The sequence below is a fragment of the Ranitomeya imitator genome, chromosome 5 (assembly GCF_032444005.1).
Source record: "Ranitomeya imitator isolate aRanImi1 chromosome 5, aRanImi1.pri, whole genome shotgun sequence".
Lineage (NCBI taxonomy): Eukaryota > Metazoa > Chordata > Amphibia > Anura > Dendrobatidae > Ranitomeya > Ranitomeya imitator.
In genome coordinates, this window is record NC_091286.1 from 261958718 (window position 1) to 261973787 (window position 15070).

At 38.9% G+C, this 15070-nt stretch overlaps 1 protein-coding gene across 25 annotated transcripts in view; it reads left to right on the top strand.

The window, feature by feature from the left end:
* The window catches only part of LOC138637428 (titin homolog), a 1151517-nt gene that overhangs the window by 756073 nt on the left and 380374 nt on the right, over positions 1–15070 (top strand). For all 25 annotated transcript variants that reach the window (XM_069726100.1, XM_069726106.1, XM_069726124.1 and 22 more), the window contains 3 exons: positions 4680–4721; positions 12025–12072; positions 13840–13887. In XM_069726100.1, the coding sequence (XP_069582201.1) occupies positions 4680–4721; positions 12025–12072; positions 13840–13887 (138 nt within the window). The remainder of the gene's footprint in view (positions 1–4679; positions 4722–12024; positions 12073–13839; positions 13888–15070) is intronic.

Below are 15070 nucleotides of genomic sequence, written 5' to 3' on the forward strand. Positions count from 1 at the left end.
GCTCTGCAAACGCAATGTGACGCCTGCAGACCATTCCATCTAAGTCTGCATTCCAAATGGCGCTCCTTCCCTTCCGAGCCCTCCCATGCGCCCAAACGGTGGTTCCCCCTCACATATGGGGTATCAGCGTACTCAGGACAAATTGGACAACAACTTTTGGGGTCCAATTTCTCCTGTTACCCTAGCGAAAATACAAAACTGGGGGCTAAAAAATAATTTTTGTGGGAAAAAAATTTTGTTTTATTTTTATGGCTCTGCATTATAAACTTCTGTGAAGCCCTTGGTGGGTCAAAGTGCTCAGCACACATCCAGATAAGTTCCTTAGGGGGTCTACTTTCCAAAATGGTGTTACTTGTGGGGGGTTTCAATGTTTAGGCACATCAGTGGCTCTCCAAACGCAACATGGCGTCCCATCTCAATTCCTGTCAATTTTGCATTGAAAAGTCAAACGGCGCTCCTTCCCTTCCGAGCTCTCCCATGCGCCCAAACAGTGGTTTACTGCCACATATGGGGTATCAGCGTACTCAGGACAAATTGGACAACAACTTTTGAGGTCCAATTTCTTCTCTTACCCTTGGAAAAATAAAAAATTGGGGGCAAAAATATAATTTTTGTGAAAAAATATGATTTTTTATTTTTACGGTTCTGCATTATAAACTTCTGTGAAGCACTTGGTGGGTCAAAGTGCTCACCACACATCCAGATAAGTTCCTTAGGGGGTCTACTTTCCAAAATGGTGTCACTTGTGGGGGGTTTCAATGTTTAGGCCCATCAGTGGCTCTCCAAACGCAACATGGCGTCCCATCTCAATTCCTGTCAATTTTGCATTGAAAAGTCAAACGGCGCTCCTTCCCTTCCGAGCTCTCCCATGCGCCCAAACAGTGGTTTACTACCACATATGGGGTATCAGCGTACTCAGGACAAATTGGACAACAACTTTTGGGGTCCATTTTCTCCTGTTACCCTTGGTAAAATAAAACAAATTGGAGCTGAATTAAATTTTTTGTGTAAAAAAGTTAAATGTTCATTTTTATTTAAACATTCAAAAAATTCCTATTAAACACCTGAAGGGTTAATAAACTTCTTGAATGTGGTTTTGAGCACCTTGAGGGGTGCAGTTTTTAGAATGGTGTCACACTTGGGCATTTTCTATCATATAGACCCCTCAAAATGACTTCAAATGAGACGTGGTCCCTAAAAAAAAATGGTGTTGTAAAAATGAGAAATTGCTGGTCAACTTTTAACCCTTATAACTCCCTAACAAAAAAAAAATTTGGTTCCAAAATTATGCTGATGTAAAGGAGACATGTGGGAAATGTTACTTATTAAGTATTTTGTGTGACATATCTCTGTGATTTAATTGCATAAAAATTCAAAGTTTGAAAATTGCGAAATTTTCAAAATTTTCGCCAAATTTTCGTTTTTTTCACAAATAAACGCAGGTACTATCAAAGAAATTTTACTACTATCATGAAGTACAATATGTCACGAGAAAACAATGTCAGAATCACCAGGATCCATTGAAGCGTTTCGGAGTTATAACCTCATAAAGGGACAGTGGTCAGAATTGTAAAAATTGGCCTGGTCATTGACGTGCAAACCACCCTTGGGGGTAAAGGGGTTAATAAATATGTTAAAAAGTAGAGGGCCCAATACTGACCCCTGTGGTACCCCACTGCTAACCGCGACCCAGTCTGAGTATGCTCCATTAATAACCACCCTTTGTTTCCTATCCCTGAGCCAGCTCTCAACCCACTTGCACATATTTTCCCCTATCCCCATTATTCTCATTTTATGTATCAACCTTTTGTGTGGCACCGTATCAAAAGCTTTTGAAAAGTCCATATACACTACATCCACTGGGTTCCCTTGGTCCAATCCGGAACTTACCTCTTCATAGAAACTGATCAAATTAGTCTGACATGAACGGTCCCTAGTAAACCCGTGCTGATACTCGGTCATGAGGTTATTTCTCTTCAGATACTCCAGTATAGCGTCCCTTAGAATGCCCTCTAGGATTTTACCCACAGTAGAGGTTAAGCTTACTGGCCTATAATTTCCGAGTTCAGTTTTTGTTCCCTTTTTGAATATTGGCACCACATTTGCTATACGCCAGTCCTGCGGCACAGACCCTGTTATTATGGAGTCTTTAAAGATTAAAAATAATGGTCTATCAATGACTGTACTTAATTCCTGCAGTACTCGAGGGTGTATCCCATCCGGGCCCGGAGATTTGTCAATTTTAGTGATTTTTAGACGCCGCCGCACTTCCTGCTGGGTTAAGCAGGAGACATTTAATTGGGAATTTTTATCACTAGACATTTTGTCTGCCATGGGATTTTCTTGTGTAAAATACTGATGAAAAAAAGTCATTTAGCATATTGGCTTTTTCCTCATCCTCATCCACCATCTCACCCAGACTATTTTTAAGGGGGCCAACACTATCATTTTTTAGTTTCTTACTATTTATGTAGTTAAAGAATATTTTAGGATTATTTTTACTCTCTCTGGCAATGAGTCTCTCTGTCTCAATCTTTGCTGCCTTGATTTGCTTTTTACAGAATTTATTTAATTTTCTGTATTTATTTAATGCCTCCTCACTACCTACTTCCTTTAATTCTCTAAATGCTTTCTTTTTGTCACTTATTGCGCCCCTTACAGCTCTATTTAGCCATATTGGTTTCCTCCTATTTCTAGTATGTTTATTCCCATACGGTATATACTGTGCACAGGTCCTATCCAGGATGCTAATAAACGTCTCCCATTTTCTTTGTGTATTTTTGTGTCTCAGGATATCGTCCCAGTTAATTGCACCAAGATCCTCTCTCATCCGTTGGAAATTTGCCCTCCTGAAGTTTAGTGTCCTTGTGAGAAAGAAAAGAGGTATGTATATAATATATAGATGTCTAGACTGATGTTGCTACATGCAATCGTCGGCTTGGCCCTTTAGTGGAGATGTTAGATCCTACTTACAGTTGTCCTCAATAGGTATAGCTAGAATGACTTAATGCAATAGATAACTCAACCCTCCGATGAATATGCTAAATACTAATTGCAGTTTACTTAGTGGGCTTCGCTGATGTAACTTGCTACAATAGCTAAACTAATATTCTGATGACACCCTTAAACTACAATTGTAGCTATCTATAGCTATATATTTTCAATACTTCTCCACATAGGGATATGCTTATAGAGTGATATTTCTACAAATCTTAGTGCGTCCACAATATGCAGATAAAGGTAAAGGACATGCACTCTATTAATCTAAATATACCTCACTTTAAGTGATATTAATATATATGCATGGGCCAGGAAAATAAACTTATATATATATATATATATATAACAATGAAAAAAGAACAAAACACACACCAACCACCCTAAAAACAGCATTAAACAGTCTTGGTCAAATGGCAACTTAAGATAACCATTATGTCCTTTGTCCGATATTTAAGTCCACTGTCGACTTCCAGGGCATATTGCCCATATAAATTCTATACCAATTTCAAGTAGATTAATCGTACCAGGTTAAAGTTAATTACTCAACGCGTTTCCCCTCTTAGCCGAGGTTCATCAGGAGGAGGATATAAACAAGGTACTTATCTGCAAACACAGGTATGAGGTTCGTAGATTCAATACAGTGGTCGGGACAATCCCCTGTCTCTATAAGCATATCCCTATGTGGAGAAGTATTGACAATATATAGCTATAGATAGCTACAATTGTAGTTTAAGGGTGTCATCAGAATATTAGTTTAGCTATTGTAGCAAGTTACATCAGCGAAGCCCACTAAGTATACTGCAATTAGTATTTAGCATATTCATCGGAGGGTTGAGTTATCTATTGCATTAAGTCATTCTAGCTATACCTATTGAGGACAACTGTAAGTAGGATCTAACATCTCCACTAAAGGGCCAAGCCGACGATTGCATGTAGCAACATCAGTCTAGACATCTATATATTATATACATACCTCTTTTCTTTCTCACCTGCCTATTCACCATCTTCTTCACCCCCTGCCACTATAGGGCCCTATAGGGTGAGCAGGGTGAGCCGTCAAGGAGCGGGGGCGCCACTGCACAGGTTTTTAGGGTGCCAACCTCCGCAAATAGGTAAGGTCAGCTAGGCCAGTGTAGGGGCAGGCACGCCCCTGGTTGTTTTCTTTCTTGTGGTGTTTGGTGTGTTGTTTATAATTATACTTATTAAGATTTAATAAAGGTTTATATTTTAAAAATAGAGTGGATATCTGTGAGATATAGGAGAACTTGCACAATTGATGGCTGACTAAATACTTTTATCCTCTCTGTATTTTGGCCTGTAAACCACCACCTCCAGATTATAGAGCTATTTGTTAGCTCACTACCATGGCTTTACATATGTTGACTGTCAACCACACAGCCAGTGTCTGATACATGCTGCCCGTGGTTCAGGAAGCATTTTTCAGGTGCCAGGTTTCGGGGTACTGACCTTCATAAATTCTTATTCATGCATGATTATAGAGTCCAATAAGGATTGTCCAAAAATCCTTTGCAGATTTCTCACAGAGATAACATGGATATGCATTTTTTGTTTTGACTGAAAAGCATAGTGTGCACAAGTATGGGAAAGAGTGACACTTCTCAGTCCAATGTTAAAGTGATTCCAAGAGATATATAATAAATGCATGTTTCCATTCTTAGAAACACCAACAAAGAAATTTGAAAAAAAGCCAGCTGTGAAAGGTGAGTGATTTCATAGCACGTTCCTCTAATATGTTTGTGTTGATTTCACTTGTTGTGTGCTTGGCATTTGTTCAACCGTTTGACCAACCAGTTGGGGTTTACTCACACTGTTGAAGACATTTTCTCTATTTTTTTTATAAATGTGTTGCATGGGATTTTCCACAGAAAAATAGAAAATAATGCTGAGTTATATTAAAGGGAATCTGTCACCAGGTTTGTACCACCTCATTTGTGGGCACCCTAACATAGTGACAGAGACCCCAATTCCAGCCATGTTTCCCTTACTGGTCTACTTGATGTAGTTTTGATAAAATAGCAGTTTATCTGCATGAGATTATGACTAGAGGACTAGAAACTCTGCTTCCTGGTAGTCATGCATGAACTGTGCATAACACCACCCGCACCACTGATTAGCCGCTTTCTATATACAATGTATATGGGAAGAAACCTGCCAATCAGTGGTGGGGGCAGATTAATACAGGGCTCAGCATTCAGAGAACTGCTAGATCTATTCAGAAGGGTAGAAAAAACTTTTAAAACAGCCTTGAGCCATGCCAAATTGCTTAACTTTTCAAAGCTTTTTTTCAGCAGAATACTGGCCCTTTGGATACAGCTGAGAATAATGTTTAAAGGGAATCTGTCACATGAAAAAACACTAATAACCTATACTAAGTATTAAACAGATATGGGGTTAATCTGCAGGTTACTAGCATTCTGAATCTGTCCGGCACTTGCAATTAGACCCCTGTAGGAAATTAACTTTATTCCCCCTGCAGCATTCATGTATCAGTCATGGGGTGGCGCCGGTGCATGTTCACTCAGTGCTCTGTGTATAGACAGTGGTGGTTGCAGCCACGTCCCCGACACTGACTGACAGCCCTAATGCTAAGCAAGCCAATCAGTTATACACACAGAGCAGTTACTGAAACTGTGCCAGTGCCTTCTCTGTCATTGAAACCTGAAAGTTGCTGGGAGGAAAACAGCGGAGATCTAAGTGCCGGTGCTGGGCAGGTTCAGAATAAAATTAACCTGCATATTAATCCCATATCTGAAGGTTAATATCATTTTTTCACATAACAGATTCCCTTTATATTTGAATTATTTTGGTATTTATATATCTATCAACATTTATTTTATTTTGCACTACTGTTAACAGTGTGACTTATCTTTTTCTTATTTCTGTTATCTATTGACCTTTCTAATTAAGAGTTGTCAAGAGCTTTGTCTGAAACATTTATTAGATCTAACTGTACTGATCTGTATATATTTATCAGCTATCAAACAAATAACATTTAGAGAAATAATAACAAAATATTAGCAACAGATGAAATAAAATTAATTAATGTAAAAAAGTATGGTAATAAATAGCTTACAGTGACAATAATATATTTGATATATGTCTATTTTCTAAAACATTTACCACTAAGTTCATTAATTAAAATAGTACAGTATTTCTGAAGTAGGCAAAATTCTATTTGGTTTATTATGTTCACATTAGCTTTTATTCTAAAGATTACTGACAGATTTTTCATTAGTGAAATGAGAGGACACACATAGATGTCCTAGGGACAAGAATTATCCCTATAAAATTATAACCTAAGAGAAATATTTAATCATGATAATGTTTGTGCTTTCTCATAGGAAAACAAGGTTATTCCAGGTTGTCTACTAATTAATTGGAACAAATTATTTTTAATAATTTTCAAATATGAATTTGAAAATCATGAGATCAATAAAAACATAATAAATATTTTGTTTCATTTGTTTGTTCCTATCTATTTAAATTATATTTTGTTATAATAATAATAATAAAAATAATAATGTTTAGCAAGTTAGTTTACAAGGGTTTTCCCAAGAACAAAGTACATTTTAATCATGTTAAACATGTTTTCTGATGTCATAAAAACCAAGCTGAACCACTTTACAAATGAAAATTTTCCAATATACTTGGTGTTTCAATTTCTTACCATTTGCAAAATATATGTATGCAATCAGTAAAAGCAAACTCACTATGCACGTAAGTTAAAAGTAGATTGTGCTTTAAACCCGAGTGTGCTTTAGAAAGCAACAAGTGCCACAAAAACGTGAACTAGGATACAGTAAGTTGTAGCTCTCTCCAACAGGAGAAAGATGCTTAAGTAAACATATGCCCATCCCTCTGAGCCAGAATGCCACAGCGTGAGTCAGGGACTGGTGGTCTCCTGTAGCCAAAGCCAATGGAGACTAATTCTCGCTCCTAGCATCTGCCTGGGCACCCACCCAAGCGAGAACTAGGAGTCATCTACGTCAGCTTCCCTGACAAGAGAGGATAATCCAGGATTAGAGGGGAATCAAATGGAAAGAACATGGAAACACAACACACCTGCCCACCAAAACTCTCAGATAAGGAGATAATTAATCAGACATGCGGCAGAGAGACCAAAGGTAACCCTGAAGGAGCTGCAGAGTTCCCAAGCAAAGACTGGAGTATCTGTCTATACCATCACAATAACCCAAACATTCCATAGACATGACTTTTATGGAAGAGTGGGCAGAATAAAACATTTATTTAGGGACAAAAATTGTAATACTTTTTTGAGTTTGACAAAATACTTGTGGGAGACTCCCCAAATGTATGGAGGAAGGTGCTGTGGTCAGATAAGACCAAAATAAAAATTTATGGCCACTACGGTAAATTCTATATCTGACCCCAAACCATCCCAGCTCATCACCCCAAGAAAACCAACCTCACAGTGAAACATGGTAAAGGCGGCATCATGCTTTGGGGATGCTTTCAGCAGCAGGGGCAGGGAAAAAGGTCTGGGTTGAGAGGAAGATGGATGGTGCGAAATACAAGGATATGTTAGGGTCGAGTTCCCGCTGCTGCACCGGGGGAATCTTGAAACATGTCCTCTGCGGTCTCCCATTCTTCCCCAGCCACAGTGGAGTCTGCTCAGCAGAGACGTTGGTCCCAGTGTCTGGCTGAAGCTGATAATGTGCTTCTGGCTACAGCTGCTGCCCCAGGTTCAGCCTTTGTAACCAGCATTGATCAGCAGCAAGCAGACGTTCCAGGGACTAAGTCCAGCTTTTCATCTACTGAGCATGCCCATGGGATGACCTCTCATTGGAGGCTGGAGGTCACATGCTCAGGGCCTGTAGCGGCTCTGATTGGACCACTAGGAAGGTCCCAGAAGGCTACATTTATAAAAGGCTCACATGGCCGCTTGGCCATGCGATAGTATAAAATTGAAATTGTGTGTTTGTGGATGTATGACTGTTTCTGGTGAAAGCTCCTTAATCATACCCATCCCTAGGGTTGTTGATTGTTATTGGATGATTGAGTTACCTAGTGCCAGACTGTGCCATCCAGCACAAGTCACGAGCTTACAGCGTCTTTAAGGCAGCAACCACCAATGCGGTGCCATGCGCAACAAGTGCGCTTTCCTGACCCTAGTTAGGGTGGATAGTGGCATCCGCCAGAGCGGCGCTGTAGGCACTCTGTGCGGTAAATGTTCAGTTAGTTCTGTCCTAACTACCGGTTAGTGTAGGGTGAGATTTCCCTCTTGGACTCAGCATCAGACTCAGGGATCCTCAGGCGCGGGCTCAAAAGCCACCGAGGGTCAGAGCGAGTCCAATCACCAGTTTAGTGGGGTGAATTATAGGCATCCCACCAGTGTCTTTCAGCTGCATCCTGTGACTGCTAACAGGGCGCAGCATTATTTGGCAACTCTATGAAGCAACAGAGTTCACTTTCATTCACACTGGGTGAGGTTTAACCCACGTGTGAGCAAGCGTTCATCCGCCATTACTCAGTTGCAGGTTCCATCTCTGCACGGTGAACCCGGGCTGCGAACCCACCTCATATCTCCCTTTATATTATTTGGTGTGTTCCGCTAGCCATAACAGGATATTCTTGAGCAAAATCTTTTTCAGTCAGTCAGTGATTTGACACTAGGACAGAGGTTCACCTTCCAACAAGATGATGACCCAAAGCATACTGCACTTGAGTGGCTTGAGGGGAAACATGTAAATGTTTTGAAGTGGCCTACTCAAATCCCAGACTTTAAACCAATTGAGAATCTGACTTGCAGCTGTAATTGCTGCAAAAGGAGGCTCTAAAAAGTACTGACTTTAGGGGGCTGAATAGTTATGCAGACTGAACTTTTCAGTTATTTTTTCCTATTTGTTGTTTGCTTCACAAAAGAAAGAAACATAAATGTTCACAGTTGTAGGAATGTTTTTTACATGAAATGATGTAAACTTTCCAAAAAAGCAGTGAAATTCTAAGACGTTAGGTAGCAAAACATGAAAAATGAAAAATGCCAAGAGAGTGCATACTTTCGCAAGCCACTGTATAGATCTTTTTAGCCAGATCTAGAAAACTGATGCTTGAATCCCACCCTGCATGTTTGGTGCCTGTTACACAGCTAATAAGCATGCGGGAATTGCCAGACAGTCACTGTAATGCTATAGCCATCTTGGTAGTGGCATTACTGTAATTTGCTGGCTGCTTTACCTCATCAGAGGTTATAAAAAGACTGGCGCTGTCATACTTGGCTCACTGATGTCATTGGAAAGCTCAGTGACAGTTCTAATTGGAGGGAAATAGCAGTTATCTGGGTCTGTGTGTTCACAGTTTAACTAATCAGAGTTCTATAGATGGTTGCTGATGCTGAACCATCATACCAACAATCCTTGTACAGGTACAGGTGTAGTACATACAGGTGGTACTGGAAGCCATAGGACTTAGGTCAAGGGTATAGAAGGAAAAAAGTAAGGACCCCAAGACAGAGCTTTGAGGGACACCAACAAAGAGTGGGCAGGATGAGGAGGTAATGTGGGACTGAGAAATGCTAAATGTGAGGTCGGAAAGGTATGAGGCAATCCAGAACAGGGCAAGGTCTTTGATGCCAATAGAATAAAGAATCTGTAGCAGTAGGCAGTGGTCGACTGTGTCAAAGGCAGAGGACAGGTCAAGAAGGAGAAGAATGGAGAACTGTCTGTTGGCTTTGGCTGTAAATAAGTCATTAGTAATTTTGGCCAGGGCTGTTTCGGTGGAGTGGTGGGGGTGAAATACAGATTGGAGGATGTCAAGGAGAGAGTTAGATGAGAGGTGGGAGGAAAGTTGAGCATGGACATGCTGCTCTAGGAGTTTTGAAGCAAACGGGAGCAGTGATATAGGGCGATAGATGGGAATAGCAGTTGGGTCAAGGTTTGTTTTTTTGAGGATGCCAGAAGATAGTGATAGGTTGAAGAGATGGGTTAGGGCTGGAATGAATATGTTAGTTAGGTTGGGGAGCAGGTGGCAAGGGATGGGGTCAAGTGCACAGGTGGTGAGGTGTGATTTGGAAAGGAGGTAAGTAAGCGCTCCTTCAGTGATGTTGGAGATGGAGATTATTAGGGAAGGGCAATCTTGAGGACAAGCTTCAGCATGGGCTATTTGAGTCCCACCCACTGAACCTCAGAACCACATGATTGGGGATGAAGTCTGAAGTACAGTTGACAGGTTTCTATAAAGGTGATAAAGTCTTTGAGGCAACATATGAATTGATCAAGAAGATTCACCTAGAGTTATAGAATTATTAGGAGACCTGCTGCAATGACTGTGCTGGAGGAGCAAGCCTGAGGCAAGAGTAGTCAAAGTAGCTGGAACAGTAACTAGAGTGACAAAACCATGGGGAAAATCATGAGACAAAACCATAATTTAAGCAATAGTTGAGATTAGATACCACGAGACCAGTCAAAACTGAAGTCAGGGTTAAAATCAGGAAGAATTACAGAACAGACAAGTTAAGGGTTTAGCTGGGTCAGGATCAGGATATTAGCAAATACAGTACAACTATAGAAAAATTTGAGGAAAACCAAAAACAATAACTGGCATCTCCCAGAAGATTGTTATGAGTTTTTATAGGGTTTGGTACTTCTGCACAGGCTGCAACAGGTAGACCTTTCCTCTTGCTGAACAGTTGGACAACACATATCTATACTCTCTGGCTTTCAACACCACAAATCACAGACACATCAGTATTCCTGGCTGGAAAATGCTTGTCTCACACAGTCCACCACCAGTCATCCTCCAAAACCAGTGCCCCCCACACAGATGTTGTTGAAGCGCCTGTTGACAGAGCCAGATGTCTCTGAAGAAGCTACATGTAAGGATACAGCAATTATTCACAGATTTTCATGGACATTTCACAGTCATATAATTCAATGAAACTTGGTTTAAAAGTTGTGTTACCTATTAACTGATATTGATATTTATGTACTGTAGCTAACTCTTACGTGAATTTTCTTCCTGTAATGGTCATGAACTGTCATAATTTGCTCTATAATTAATATATTTTAGCACTTAAGAGCACATGACAGGAAGTAAAGGCACAAAAATGCCATGGTACTATGTTAATCGTATTGTAATATTCACATGAAGTTAGCAATTAGAATAATTGAGGCACTAATTCAATTATTTATCATTTTATTCAAAACATAACTAATTAGAGAATATTGGGAACATAAATGTAACTATCAAGGGGGCAACTAATACAACTGCTGTGAAACAAATACCTTCAGTAGGTGGCTGTCATTTCATTTAGCGATGAGGTACAACTATGGACCACTTTAGATGTAAGTTGAGAATATTGAAAGTTCTCTTTCCTCTGGAATTCAAACATTATATAGCCAAAAATATACTGAAGTATTTTAAAATTTTGCATTAAAAGGAGCAGATCTACAAGAATCGGGGTATAAAGCAGAATGGTGAGGGATTTACAAATGTCACATGGTTTTGGAATCAAATTTTGCTAACAAATTGAATGACATTATGAGAAATCAAAGAAAAGGAGTCAGAAGGAATTGGGTGAAGGCCAAAATAAACATAATCTTTGTAATTTTCTTCTGAAGAAGTTCAATGTGAAATGTGATTCACCATTTTAATATCATTATGGTAACTAATGCTTACTTGTTATGCTTCCAGCTCAGAGCTGTCACTGACCATTTCAGCTAGCGGTTCTCCTGATACATGATGTCACATTGACAGAGCAGTTCCTTTTCTTTTGCTCTTCTGCATCTTCTAATCTCATGATGATTGACAGCTGACTTAGCCTAAAGCAACGGGGAGCTTGAAAATCACCAGCTGGTTTGGTCCATGACCACTTTGAGCTGAGAGAGATCATTGAACGGCAACACAGGCAGATAGTTAGCTACTGCATGCTGATAAGTGCTTAGCCCCATCGGAAAAAAATTCTATAATATCCCATTTAATGTAAATTCATGTTTCTATATTCCCGAAAACTTGTCAGTACTAAAGTATTGTATTCATTTTTTTTAGAAATATCTGCAAAAAAAATTGAGAAAGAGCTATTAGAAAAGAAAAAAGGTAATCTTGCAAATATGCATATCTTTAAGTTAAAGCACTTCTGCTTTCTTTGGTAGAGAAATATTCATTATTCAGTTACCCAAAAACACAGGCTGCAAGGGATGCAGAGTCCTAATGAATGAGTTCTCTCAAATGTTGTGTAGAACAACATTTGTTTGTAAACATTATTTGCTGCCAATAAAGTATTTTTGTATTACATGTATTATCAAATGAATCCTCTCAGCCAATCAGCAGATCTGGAACTCCCATGACTTATTTTTATGGGGTGGGATGGCATATGCCACACATTCCATTTCAGAGCTGTTGACTTGTTGCAAGGGATCCTTTGAATAATTTACTCCCTTTTTCCCTACCGAAACTGAAAATGTTCCCAGCCCCCTATTTTAACTGCATACATATTAGGCTTATATAAGGTGTCAGTCCCACAGTTTTCTGTAGTGGACCTTGCTGGCCATCAGCCCCACGGTCATGCCTATGCTATTAGATCAGATGACTGTCCATAACCTATGTACTATGTAATATAATTACCCCAATTGTGGCTTCAGGTAGCGAAAATTCTAACATATGACGATCATATATTTATACAGGACACATGGAGCTCTCCATTCCTATGAAACACTATATTTCTCAGTACAGCATATTGCCCCTTATATTATATTATTATACACACATAAAATAAAATAGCTTAACATCAACATTCAGAAATCTGCAAGCATAGAACTACAGTGCAGACTAATAATTAGGGATGGGTGAACCCGTGTTTAACCAGTGTTACAGTTCGGGTCAAGTTTGGGCTGTAGAAAAAAGCAGAAAATTAATAATAAACATTATAATTATACTTACCTGTCCAGCGACGTGTCCTCCCGTCCCACTGTCTCCCGGCCGCATATGCTTCTGGGGCCTCTCATTACGTTCTGCCGGTATTCACTGCACTTGGCAGTCTTCGGCTTTTTCCGGCGGTGTTTGTTCGATCACGTCACTGCACGAACACTGCCAGAAAAAGCCGAAGACTGCCGAGTGCAGTGGATAATGCTGGCGGTAAATAAGCGGCTCAGGAAGCAGATGCAGCCAGAAGACAGCGGGACAGTAGGACGTGTCACTGGACAGGTAAGTATAATTATAATGTTTATTATTAATTTTCTGGGGTTTTTTTTACAGCTCCCGCTCCTCATCCCATATATTTAAAGTCCGAGTTCGGGGTTCAGATGCAAATTCATGTCATCTCCGGCCTCGAACTTTACAAAAAAAACTAGGGCCATCCCACCAATCCCGAACATTGGGGGGTTCGCACATCACTACTAATAATACCACCTCCAGAAAATGAGATTATTTTGAAAATTAATTTTCATTATCATTATACAGAACACTGTGCAAAAACATAACACACTAATATCTTCATTCCTAAACATTTAAAAACCTGAAGAAAGAGCTGAAGCAAAGAAAGATAAACTTACATTACAATATATCAAAATATAGCATTGTGTTATGCCAGCATTGAAGTGATATCATAAATAACATTAGCTCAGTGTTAGTTTACAGTCCTGTCTGCAATATTGATTTTTTTCACTGTAGTCATCCTTTTTTTTTTTTTTTAAACACATTAAATGATAACAAATTATTTTAAATATTGACAAGGCAAATATAGATTTAGAAAATGTTTCCTATATTTTCAATACCATAAAAGCTTTTATGATATCTATTGCAACTATATTAGTACACAGCTATCAAAATGAATTATAACAATGTTTTTTTTATCAATTTTCTTAGAAGAAAAAGTGAAAAAGGAAGAAAAGAAGCCAACAAAACCAAAGAAAGGTAATCCTATTACAAAATTGATCTCAAGCTTTGTGTAAGTATAAATATACAGCTCTGGCAAAAATTAAGAGACCACTGCAAAATGTTGTTTGTTTGATTTTTCTCTTTATAGGTATATTTCTGGGTAAAATGTAAATTTTTATTTTATTCTATAAACTACTGACAACATGCCTCCGAATTTCCAAACAATAAATTTTTTATTTTTTTTCTGAAAAGGAGAAATGATCAAAATTACAAAAAAAAAACCCCAGTGCTTTCAGACCTCAAATAATGCAAAGAAAACAAGTTCATAATCATTTAGAAGCAACAATACTAATGTTTTAACTCATTCTGGAAAGGATATTCAAGATGACAACAATTCCGCGTTCCTCCAAAATCAGGCGTATGTACCTGAAGAGGTGGACAGGACGTCCATGAAACGTGTAGTTTTATAGCCCTGAATAAAGTATGCAATTCTTCTCAACTCTGTGATTCCCTTTCCAATTTTGGAGGAGAGCGGAATTGTTGGCATCTTGAATATCCTATGCAGAATTTCTTGAAGATCCTTCATGGGTCCGGTGCCATCTGCAGCCCTCCTATCATCCTTACTATATGTGTTGTGCATACTCACAATGTGTAAAGGTGAGAATTTTACATTACAGTAAACTGAATGTTATTTTGGTAACTGAGCTATTGTTCCACCGTTTCTAATGTTTTAACTCAGGAAGATTTCAGAAATCAATATTTTGTGGAATAACCATGATTTTTAATCACAGCTTTCATGCGTCTTAGCATGCTTTCCACCAGACTTTCACACTGTTCCTGGCGCAAAAATTTAAGCAGCTCTTTGTTTAATGGCTTGTGAATATCCATCATCCTCTTCATTACATTCCAGAGGTTTTCAATGGGGTTCAGGTCTGGAGATTGGGCTGCCCAGAGTTTTGATGTGGTGGTCTCTTAATTTTTGCCAGAGCTGTATATATTAAAGTTTAAATTATTTTTATTTTTCAGGAGCACACAGTACAGTAAACAAAATATACATATTTGGTTTTGCCACATATGTAGCTATTAATGAAAAAATTGTCAGAATTGCAGCTTTTTGTTTACTTGTGATCTAAAGAGATTAGAGAATAAAAAGAAATCGAAAAATTGCATAGTCCCATATGGTAATGAAAAAAACTACAGCTCGTACCAGGAAAAGTAA